General features: G+C 38.1%; 1 protein-coding gene across 2 annotated transcripts in view; it reads right to left on the reverse strand.

Annotated features, from left to right (window-relative positions):
* NPHP3 (nephrocystin 3) overlaps positions 1–12,249 on the reverse strand; it is a 30,294-nt gene that overhangs the window by 8,190 nt on the left and 9,855 nt on the right. For both annotated transcript variants that reach the window (XM_005505574.3, XM_065051717.1), the window contains exons 8-22: positions 11,234–11,308; positions 10,493–10,672; positions 9,188–9,291; positions 8,386–8,500; positions 7,390–7,533; positions 6,949–7,046; positions 6,149–6,251; positions 5,480–5,562; positions 4,318–4,456; positions 3,354–3,518; positions 2,754–2,851; positions 1,775–1,897; positions 1,235–1,424; positions 851–1,092; positions 457–532 (exon numbers count right to left, since the gene is read on the reverse strand). In XM_005505574.3, coding sequence (XP_005505631.2) covers positions 457–532; positions 851–1,092; positions 1,235–1,424; positions 1,775–1,897; positions 2,754–2,851; positions 3,354–3,518; positions 4,318–4,456; positions 5,480–5,562; positions 6,149–6,251; positions 6,949–7,046; positions 7,390–7,533; positions 8,386–8,500; positions 9,188–9,291; positions 10,493–10,672; positions 11,234–11,308 — 1,935 coding nt within the window. The remainder of the gene's footprint in view (positions 1–456; positions 533–850; positions 1,093–1,234; positions 1,425–1,774; positions 1,898–2,753; positions 2,852–3,353; positions 3,519–4,317; positions 4,457–5,479; positions 5,563–6,148; positions 6,252–6,948; positions 7,047–7,389; positions 7,534–8,385; positions 8,501–9,187; positions 9,292–10,492; positions 10,673–11,233; positions 11,309–12,249) is intronic.

Genomic DNA, 12,249 nt, shown 5'->3' on the forward strand with positions numbered 1-12,249 from the left:
TGACAAGAGGAATTCTGTAGCTGGAAAACATGGAAGAAAAAAATAGGGAAAAACTCAGTATGGCACATAGTAATATTACCAGGATTATCCACTGCAGCAAGCACTGTGTTCACTAGTATTTGTAGAATAAATGTCTCAGTTATTCTGACAACCACCTTTTTCCATTGCCCCTTTGGCAGCCAATTGTTATCAGCAGTAATTCTGCACCCCTGAAATGTATAGATCCACTTATTTCTTTTCCACCTCTCTCAACTCCATACCAGTTGTACTGATGCATCTCCACTTGCAGCAGTTGAAAGGGGAGTCACTAAAGCTGCTGCTAGGCTACTTCACTACCTATGCCCTCAATTATCGAAAGCACTGGAGCTTTGTCAGTTCTGCAGACACACTTTATCATCTATTTAGCAATGCCACAACATGCCCTGCACTTTTATTAAATATCAAACATTTCCTTACCAGACTGCCTTTCCGCCTTGCTGCTTTTTGGCGTATTTTGAAGGACTTTTTCCTCAGTTGCTCAGCTTGTTCATACCTGAAAACAGGTATTTAGAGTGTTAGAAGAATTGACAAATGTAGCAACAACGATTATTATGGAAAGCTTCTAAATGACTTGAGTGTACAAATTTGAGGAGAATTTAAGGCAATGCTCCTCCTTTATCTCTAGAAGTTTTTTGTTAAACTAAGCACAAAAATTGGCCCCTACATAGAGAGGATGCTCATGGTTGCGTTGGAACTTCTGAAGCTCTAAAAAAGAAACTAAGAAACATTTTGGCTTCAGGAAGAAAATCTTTGCTGTTATTTTTTACCACCTCCACACAAAAAAAAACAATACCAGTGTAGTTAAGCTCACTTGTTCTGCTTTTGGTATAAAGTTGCAAGTGCATCAAGTTCACGGGCTACTCGAGGATGTTCAGCTCCATAAGCATTTTCAGAGATTTCCAGTGCCTGTTTATACAACTGTTCAGCATTTCCAAACTTCTTCCACTGAACATAAACTCCTGCTAGCTGGTGGAGTGATTGTGCCACCCTTGGGTGGTCTGGATCCAGAGCAGTCTCTCGAATCTCCAGAGACCGCTGCAGAGGAGCTACAGCCTGTAACAATGAAGTTCAAAATATGATGGCAGCAGGCAGCATCCTGTATGCTACAATAATTTAACAACTGCAACAGAAAGCACACACCAATCTCTGCTTAATTTGCCTCCTTGCTGATAGGACAATCTCTAAATGTACTTACCTGACTGAGAAGACCTAGGTCCTTAAGAAACCGTCCCAGGGTCTCATAAAGATCAGCCAGGCAGATCATACTTTCCTCTCCCTCACAGCTCTTTTCATATTCTTTCAGAGAGTCAAAATACTCAGCTGCCATAGAGCTCTTATCTTTCCCAACCAGCTGCCAGTAACTCAGCAATTCTGCAAAATGTCCCCTGTTTCAACAAGGAAATAAGAAGCTCATCTTATCTCTTGATACCCCTCTATTCAGACTGATGCTAGCTTAGAAGAAAAGGGCCATATGCATGAATTTTGTCTTTATGCTACAGTGTCTACACAGACAACCCATGGAGACTAATGCTGTTCAACAGCAGTATTCATCCCTTTACCAATCCCCAGGTATTAACAGAATAGAAAAAATACATTATTTACATGACAACAGCATGCAGCATTTCAGCCTGTACTACTTTAATCTATATCTATCAGTTTCGGATTTATATTGACAAGAATTACTTGAATTACTTCAAAATGTTTGTAAATGCCAAAGCAGTGGCTACCTTTGTACCTTTTGTAAAGGTTCTGGGATACAAAGAGATTCAGAAGACACTTGTGTAGCTTTTGCTTATCACCCTGTTGTTGGAAGAGCCACGGGAGTTCATCTGCACTTCTCCAAGTCACTCGGTCTTGACTATAGAAAGAAAAGCAAATCAAAATGAAAACTCAGAGGCTTAACAGAACTTATCAATTTGATGTGAAAACTAAGCAAGCGTACAATTTGCCATACCTGAATGTCTAAACAGACAGAATACTATTAGACCTATGTACACCATTTCCTCACATCTTCATTTTAATTTCACCTCAGAGGGCTCTGGAACTCCCAGGTACCTCACAGAAAGCTGCTCCTCCCTCCCATGTGGGCTAATCTGTGCCTGCTAGCACAAGACTGCAGCCCTGCAGCAGCCCACTATCCCTTTGTGCCTCATTTGCCTGGCAAACTGTGGCCCTCTTGGCTTTCTGCTACCCAAGTGCATGCTCTGGGAAGGAGTAAGCCCTCGCCCACAGCTGAGACACACTCACTCAGGACTGTAAATGCAAATCAGCTTTCAAGCTGGATATGAACTTGCAGCTGTTCAGCTGTTCTACTGGACCTCCTCTTGTCTATGTGCTAATTGCTTGCTCAACACAAGTGGTCTTCTGCTGCTTCTTCAAGTTCCAAGCTACCTCAAATTTCCTAGCATTTATTGGGAGTTAAAAATCTACACGTGGTCCATTACCACAAAATAATTGACATGGTATAAATATATACCCTAACTTTTCATATGATAACTTTATTATATGCCCATTCCCCTCCATAGTCCTCAATCTTTTCTGAGATTAAAAAGCAACATATCAATAATAAACTGCTAAACTGATAACAAGGGCTTTGCAGAGTTATTCTGCCATAACAATTTACTGAAATTAGACAAATAAGCTACAGAAGAAAACAAAAATATCCATGAGGCATAAGCCTGCAATTTAGCTCATCTTGAGGAATTGTGACCTACCTTAGCTGCATGGTGAAATACTCCACTAGTTTTTGTCTATAGGCAGAAATAACATTTTCACCTTCTTCCATATACTCTAGCCTCACCATCTCCCAAGCCTGAAAGAGAGTATAATTAAGAGAAAGAGAATGCATTTAATTTTTTATTACGTGCCGAAGATACACAAGGTGCTATGATAGATTTCTTTACAAAACACATCTCATGTTGTAGAACTGGAATTCTTTTGATGACAAAGGCACTACGAACAGACTGTTTTACATTAGAGCAAAGCTCTGGTTGTTCAGATAATATTCCCTTCTCCTTCAATTGTGCTTGTTTTCTTGTGGACTTAGCGTTTTCTAGGATACATGGAGTTAATAAATAATAAATCAGAAATTTCTGATCGTTTTACATGCCAGGTTTTAACTGCTGACCAATACTGGTATCACAGCTGTAGTAGTTGTCAAGGTGATTCTAACATCAGACCAGATGTTAAGGAAAATAGAAGAGCAAACACAAATATAACACAACCTACCTAGTTAACAACAGAACTTAACTAAAAAACAGAGTGGCTTAGGGAGTAGAGTTTCACTTGCATGTGTTTAAAATTACAAAATTTACCTGGAGGTGCTGGAACTTTAGCAAACCACATCCATATGTCAGCAAACACATTTTGTGCAGGCTGTGAACAAGGGAGGCTAACACTGCAGAAGACAGTTCAGGATAAAGTTCCATCAGCTCTGACTCACTCACACCATTGTGGCTAACACCAATGACACACAATATCTACAAAAAGCAGAAAAATTATTTTACAGAGTTAAGAATATTTGCTGCAGAGCTCAGTTACGCTGAAATTCCAAGAAAAATACTGTATATCACTGTGTATAACTTCATACGTCAAGGGAGAAAAAAAAATCCTGCCTACACAAGCCCTTTCCCTCTTCCGTCCTCAAAGTACAACTCTTAGTGCTAAGAGATCAATATTCTAATAGATAAAGCACCAAATGGGACACTCTGGGCCAAACAAACAGCTTCTTAGACTTTCCTCTAAAGCACTGGGGGAAAATAACCCCATTATCACAAGGAACCTCCATATAAGTAAAAATGCTGAATGTCTTATGCTGCTAGAACCAAAGAACTTCTAGCAATCATCGAGTATCATGTCCTAGTAAAAAAAAATGTTCCACACAACACAGAAATTCTGCAATGGTAGGAAGAGGAATCAGAAATCTAATGAGTGATGCCCTTTATTCAAAGATGCCAGGTTTTGATTACATTTACCATGCTCAGTGTAGTTACTCATTGGATCAGGGTAGCAATCAGCAAAGAAGCACTAATTCTCTATCATATTATGGTGGAAAGGTTCTCTGTTTCGTTCGACAACGACTTGGTTGAAATTTAACACAAAGCAGTCATGTGTTCTATAGTTATGCAATAGATATGATTAATAAAATTGTTCCTTCTATACTAATAATACAGTAATCTCTGAATCATACATATGAACCAACATATTTACCTTTAAGAAACACTCTTTCCAGGAAGGATATACATTACCTGTAGAAATATTGATGCATTCTCTGCTTACCTCTCTCAAAAGACCTTTCTCTTTATCACTCTGCAATGACTCTTGAATTGATCTCAGAATGAGCCTGTACAGTGATACTGTGTCTTGACATTGGAAACACTGTTGAAGGGTTTCATCAATATTTCCTGTATTTCTGACACTACGCAGAAGGACAAAAAGGGCATGGTTAAGTGTACTAAATTTGGCTGAGTAAGATGAATTGATACTACTGAAGAGGTCTATCTCAAAAGTGCTCTGAATTCCTACTGTGTTTAAAAGGTGCACAGCATCTGGTGAGATTAAACACAGAAGAGGTAAATACCCAAAGCCACCTTCTGTCATATTGTCTCATTTTTCTAAATAATTGCAACATTTTTATTTAAAAAAATAAAAGTGTGTTGCAGTGGTTTTTCCCTCCAGCAGGAGTACCAAATAAGAACATCAGACTGGATAAAGATGCTGCTGCTTCATTTAATGCATTTACAAAGCATGTTTTCAAGACCTATTAATCATTTTAGGACATAAAACAGAAACAAAAAAAAAAATAATGAAAATCAGTCACCCAGAGTAAATTATCAATCAGTGTATCATCTTCTGGGAGTCTCTAAACTAAAAACGTGTCTTTCTCCACAAGATGTAGTCTAGGTTAATAATACACCAATGCACTTATTAAACATTCCCTTGCACAAGAGGGAAGATTAATTTTCTCCACAGCAGGAATTATAGGGAAAAATACCATATGCAGGATGTTAAACTAAAGAGTTGCTGAACTACCATTTAGCCTTAAAAATCTATGAGGCAAACTATCTGGTACATCAGTAAATACAACAGACCTGAATTAAACTGTTTAACAAAATGATACCACATTCTCCAAATAGCTTTAAAAAGCACTGAAGCAACTAACATACTGAGGAAGCAGTACAACATTAAAAGAAAATAAAAGGAGAGGAGCTGAAAGCAGACAGATATAACTGCATTTAGTATCAAAATGGTGATTGTACACACTCTGATCTTTCTTCCCATTGTTTTCATAGTCAATGAAGTGGGAAAACTTTGTACACTGCTCTGTTTGTTCTTAATGAGATTTGTTCTGTGTTGAATGTATTTCAAAATGCTAACAAACCTACTTTATGTCTTCTAATTTAGTGATGAGCACAGTCATTTCAACATCATCTCAACTTACCAAGCAATGGTTTTGCCCAAGAGAGTGACATATAAAGCATTGCAAGTTGCGGCAGAACGACAATGTCTCTCAAGCTTCTTTTCCTACATTTGAAAGAGCCAAGATGAAATTAACCATACCAATAAAATGTTCACTAACAAGGAAATAGACGTTCTAGATAAGCTTCTATCTATAACATCTCAAGACTATGACATGATAACTACCACAAATAATACTGCTTTTTTGTAGTTATAGGAGCATACAAATGAAGGTGTCCTTCTGAATTTAAGATTAAAAAAGTAATGATCTAAACATTACATCTCTCAAAGATTACCTTACAGAATCAGTCTCCAATAGAGAGAGAGTTAAAATACCTTTTTCCCCACTCTGCCAATCATTTTTATAGTATTATGCAATACTAAACTTTCTATTGCTCTAAAATAAAAGAACGTGTTTACAGCAAAATGTGCAACTCCGCTGTTTTTGTGTTAATAATTTATGTTGTTCCATCTGTGTTTGAGCACTATGAGCCATGGGGTAAAAATGCTCAAACCATGTCCCATCTTGAGCAGTATTTACTTAGCTAAATATAATACTTCCTTTTGGCAGCTGTGCTTATTTCATCTTTCCATGTTTTCATTACAAGTTATATAACAGTAAGGTACTTTAGAAGAACTGCAACAGACATACCTGCTCTTTAGTCAATTTAACATTTGCAAAGTTACATTCTGCACTAATGAGAGATTTAACATCTTTGGAATTCAGTGGATCGAGATGAAGAGTGGGCCACAACCTTTGGTAAGAGAGAAAAAAGTTACATTCAGACCTTATTAAACAGCACACAAAAGGAAAAAAAAAGCCATCAAAGTTCCGGAGCTCTTTAAAAATTTATATCAAAGCAGTTATTGAAGCTTGTCCTGGTTTTGGCTGGCATAGAGTTAATTTTCTTCCTAGTAGCTGGTATAGTGCTGAGTTTTGGATTCAGTATGAGAAGAACACTGACAATACAGGGATGTTTTGGATGTTGCTAAGCAATGCTTATAACAAACAGGTCAAGGACTTTTCAGCCAGGAGGCTGGAGATGCACAAGAAGCTGGGAGGGGACACGGCCAGGACAGCTGACCCCAGCGGGCCAAAGGGATATTCCAGACCATATGACATCATGCTCAGTATATAAATTAGGGAACATTTAGCTGGGGGGACTGCTGCTTGGAAACTGGCTGGGTATTGACTGACAGGTGGTGAGCAATTGCATTGTGCATCATCTATGTGACATATTAGTTTATAATTATTATCCACAATCTGGTTTTACAACACCTAAAACCTGTCCTCACTGCAGTTACAAAAGAGAAGCTTTCATTGTCTTCAGTGGTTGCAAAACCTTATTCTATCTTGACAAATTTGGCAGTTTGCTACTCAACCAGCAAGTGTAATTTAGAATAACAACTCTAACCCAGGCTACTTTGAAACATCTCAGAAATACAACATACCTCCATGCCTGTGGACATGTTTCCACGTTCACTGATACAATCACTCTCACATTCACTGGCAGTGGATCTATCAGCCATTTCATATGCTTCTCAGCTTGCTTAAAAACAAATTTTGGTTACTTAATACAAAGACTGTTCAAAATAAATGCCAAATAGATTTTATTAACTGCGCGGCTCAGTGAAAGGAGTCTTACATTCTCCAGTGTCCTTAAAAATTGTTTACAATTCACTTCTTGAAATCAACCAAACAAATGAACACATATTTTATCTATAAAAATGAAATACTGTATTTTACCTCATCTGCACTTTTTGCAAAAGCATTTTCTGTACGTGTTCTTCAGAGCAAAACAAACATTAATATTTCCATTAGATACACATAGCTGAACCTATTACAACAGTCAAAGTCTGTTTAGACTGACAAATGCTATTTCAAAAACATACCTGTATTTGGTCAATAGAATCAATAATTATAATAATGCTGCCTTGATGACGTGCCGAAAGTTTTTCCAGCCAGCGAGGAAACTCTTCCAGAAGTTTGGCTGGATCCAAAGTCAGAGGTGACACTAACCAAGAGTGTTGCATAAGCTGCAGAAATATAAACATATATGACAAATTCTACCTTAAAAATAAACTAGGATAGTTGAAAGAAGTCCCATAGACACATACACACAAAAAAACAACCCTACATACGATTTTGGGCAATTCGTCTAGTCAAGTTCACACAGAACTCTTCCCTTCTAGTATATGCAGAAGAATATTTATTGAACTCATTGTGTAAATTCTAGAGAGATAACCTGAGTTTGCACAAAGGACAAGGAATTTGGAGACTTAAAGGCCTTAAAAGTTTCACAGGTTGAACAGGCAAACTTCTAAAATACATAAGAAAATTGGAAGGAGAGCACAATTGAGTTCATTTTTCTAAAGGTTTTAATCCTGTGAGGTTCTTAGTGCCACCCTGTGAAAGAAAAAGCTCAGACCCTGCTACAAAAATACTCCTCACTTATTCCCCACCTATCTAACTCATAACTAAAAAATAAATAAACATAGGAGAAAAACTAGGCTAGGAATGATATGGTGCCAACTTGTGAATACAGCCTCAGGTTTCTAAACACAAAGCCAGAAGAGGCACCACCTGCCTCTCTCATTGGCCAGATGGCAGGAAATTTTGGAAGAAGCTTATACGGTTTTATAAGCCATCAATATAGGTCACTGGAAGCATAACTGCTAATGAAAATCTATTAAAATATCCCAGTGATGCTATTTAATTGATCTGCATTCAATGTATAGGATCAGATGCCCCTATTCTATAGTGCTTTAAATTTGTATTACTCTTAACTGATGTAGAAATCCTGTAGAGCAAATGTTATCTTTCAACATACACACACAGGCACCTTCCAAAGAATCACACAATGCCAGGTATGTAAAAATACAGCATACCTTTAAAGTAAGACGTTTAATTATCAGTGCAGACTCTGAACTAGTAGACATGGGCCTCCCAACAAAGTGATAAAGAATTAGTGTGTTTGGCGAATGCTTCTGTTGCAATTGAATCCTAATGAGAGAAGGAAAAAACCAAAAGGCACTTAACGGACTATAATTTTGCAAATATATCCCAAAGAAAAATGATCAGTTTTGCCAAAGGACAGAGAGTGTCTGACCTAGAGGTGTTCCATGTTTATCCTACAAAATAGGATAGGCATTTCTTGAGCTATAATTGAACTTTTTATGTGAGATTCCACTTCAGCTTTCTACAGTACTGACAAGTGCCCTTCCTGGCATTGGACAATCACATGTCACTAAGCTTTCAAGAAGTAATGACACTACCCATTTATTTTTATGTCAGCAAATGTTGTCATAGCCTACAAGTGACCAAAAAATGCATTTCTATGATAAATTATTAGCTTTGGTCTTTCCTTTATTTCACTTTAAAAGATTCCAAATGACCCTTCTTGTGTATCAGTGACAGGCAACACTATTGAGCTACTGAAACCACTTCTTAACACTGTGCAAAGACAGATCTGTAGGGTGTTGCAACTGGAGCCAGGAAGATGTGAAAGGCAGTCCAGATGGCATTACCTACTCAGTTATTACAAATCTTTCCAGGATGCTTCTATAACTTCATTGCTTTGTAAATGCTCCCATTTTATCTCTAATTAAACTGATATGATATCTAAAATGTAATGGAACCTTTTTTCTTAAGTTACATTTATATAAAAAAAAGAAAAAAAAGTTAAACTACCATTTTGACAGAAGAAGAGATTTCCCAGAGCCTGGTCCTCCTGATACAAGCAGAGGTGGAATTGGTGCTGGTGCTGCTACTAGGTCATTTAGACGTTCAAAATACTATTAAAAAAACAATAATTACAAATATTCCACTGTTTAAGGGAGATATGTAGTGCTTGGTGATATAAACAATCTAGATACAAAACACATGTACAGATTTATTAAGGTAAGGGAATAAATACTGAAATGCTAATAAACTGAATTAGTGTTACTACAGTAGAGCAATTGGGTACTATGTTTCTTCAGGCTTCCTCACCCCCATGTCCCCAAACTACTCCACTGCACTGGATATGGCTGCCTTCAAAGTTGCCATGAATGATATTTTGAGGCACACCACATGAATGCCCAAGAGTGCTGTAGCAGAGTTCAGGATGACAACAACACAAACCACCCTTCATCCACTTGGGAGAAATATTTTGTCTGCAAAAAAGAAGTGGAGGTGCATTAAGATACACATAGGTACTTTTTCTATTAATGTTCTATTATTTTAGTGTTCTAGAGTGTAGTAAAGAGGACACAATTCTCCAAAGCATTGCCAACATACGAGTCATAAACTAAAATAATAAATTGTGCCAGTAAAATAGGGGTACTAAAAATTTAAATACAAACTGCATGCTTATGTTACATTGTAACATTAAGCAATGTTGTCCAAATAAACTGTCACATCACTTTCCATGATCACTTTAATGTTTTCTCTTCTTATATTTGCTATACCTTCCATAAATATAACTGTTCCTGGTACCACCAATTTGAAATGTTTCAAAAAATTTATTTCAAGTAATAAGTATGGAGCTATTCAGCAGCTCTGTACTTTAAAGTTTCCTGTGTTCTTCTCACATACACATGGCTGCTTGATGAGATGAAATCTGCTCATTAGTCACCTCTGAAAGACCTAACTCCAGCTGTCAAGACACAGCCTGGATTGCCTCAAAAGAATAAAAAAGGCATTCAGAGCCTTTTCTGTTGACAACCAAAGCCTAGGAGGACACCCTACTTCTGGCACACTGTTATAGTGCTTTTCCCCAGTGTAGGAATGACTGCTTCTTCATCAATGTCATTCAACAACACACAAACTGGCATCTCTCCTAGAAAACAAATATGTCATCTATACAAGACATATGGCTTCTTCTGGCCTAAGGAGTAATAGTGTCAAAGATACTCTCAAGACACAGCTTCTTCTGTAGAAGTACATCTTCCCTAACAAGAGACAGAAGTGAGTGATGACTTTCTCTTTGTCCATATACATTTCTAGTGCATTTACTTTCTCAAATCCCAGCTCACACGTTGAATTAGAGGCCTGCTGAAAAGCTTCCATCTGTTCCTGTTCATCATGTGCATCCCACAATACATCACCGAAAACTTCTTCTTCAGGAGCAGTGGACTCTTCCTTATTACCCAAATCCTTGCCTTCTAGTTCTGTCATTTCACACCCCAATATATCCTAAGGAAAAAGAAAATTACAAGGAGAAAACTGCAACTGTAATTCTTAACAGTTTCAGCACATTTGGTGTTAAGTCTCAATTTCACTGTATATGAGTGTGGCTCTACTAAGATCAATACACTCATTTCCTTCTACGCTAGCAAAGAACATAAATAAATGAGAAATTAGATGAAACGAAATTAACTCTGAATGCATGGGTCTCAAGACATTGTTTATAGTCTTCTCATAGTGGAAGCAACTCACCACAAGCAATGATAATGAGAGAATCGAATATACAATTTTTCCTTATGCTATAATATGGATAAAAAGAAATTAAAAGAGAATTTAGGCTACAAACAGATCTCTTTGCCCTGTTATTTCTACTTCTGTCCATAAAAACACTGCTCAGTTTTGGTTTTTATTTTCCACTTGCAGATTTCTTTGCTTGCCAGATATGAATGAAAAAACACAAAAAGATCCTTTGAATTACATCTAAGTAGCATATAGTAATCACACTGACATCATTTAAGATCATAAATCAGAGAAGGAACAGAAAAAGCTGAAATGCATCATGTACTCTACCTGTTTAATTATCTTTTCCACACAACTATAGATCTCATATGCTCCTTCCTCCACACCTCCAATATGAACAATCATCTGAAAAAGTAAATGGCAAGGCATGACACAACTCTGAACCCAATTGGGAACAGTATCTAGGACTTCCAACAAAAACATTATGGAACACATTTAAATTCCATTCTGTTGCATTTCTTAGGTAGGATTCACTTTGCCTAAACTTTAGATGTTGGGCACCTAGTTTCAGCTGTTCTCAACAGTTCTCTCTGTAGAGAGAAATAAATGGCAACTGATAGCAGCGGTCTGCTACAGGACACCCAACCAGGATGACCGAGCACATGAGGTCCTCTATAGACAGATAGGAGCTGCCTCATGTTCACAAGCCCTGGTCGTCCTGGGGGATTTCAACCACCCCAATTTCTGTTGGAGGGACTATACAGCAGGGCATAAGCAATCCAGGAGGTTCCTGAAATGTGCTGATGATAACTTCCTTCTCCAAGTGACAGAGGAGCCAAAGAGGAGAGTTGTTCTGCTGGACCTTGTTCTCACCAACAAGGAGGGACTGGAAGGGAATGTGAAGCTCAAGGGCAGCCTTGGCTGTAGTGACCATGAAACAGTGGAGTTCAAGATCCTTAGGGCAGTGAGGAGGTCTCGCAGAAAGCTCACTACCCTGGACTTCAGGAGGGCAGACTTTGGCCTCTTCATGGATCTGCTTGGTGGACTACCATGGGATAATGCCCTGGAGGGAGAGTGGCCCAAGAAATCTGGTTAATATTCAAGGATCACCTCCTTCGAGCTCAGGAGCAATGTATCCCAGCAAAGAGGAAGTCAGGTAAAACCACCAGGAAGCCAGCATGAATGAACAAGGAGCTCCTGGACAAACCCAAACACAGCAAAGAAGCCTACACAGGGTGGAACCAAGGACAGGTAGCTTGGAAGGAATACAGAGAAACTGTCTGAGCAGCCAGGGGTCAGGTTAGGAAAATTAAAGCCCTGATAGAATTAAAACTGGCCAGAGACAT

Source organism: Columba livia, chromosome 2, assembly GCF_036013475.1.
Source record: "Columba livia isolate bColLiv1 breed racing homer chromosome 2, bColLiv1.pat.W.v2, whole genome shotgun sequence".
NCBI lineage: Eukaryota > Metazoa > Chordata > Aves > Columbiformes > Columbidae > Columba > Columba livia.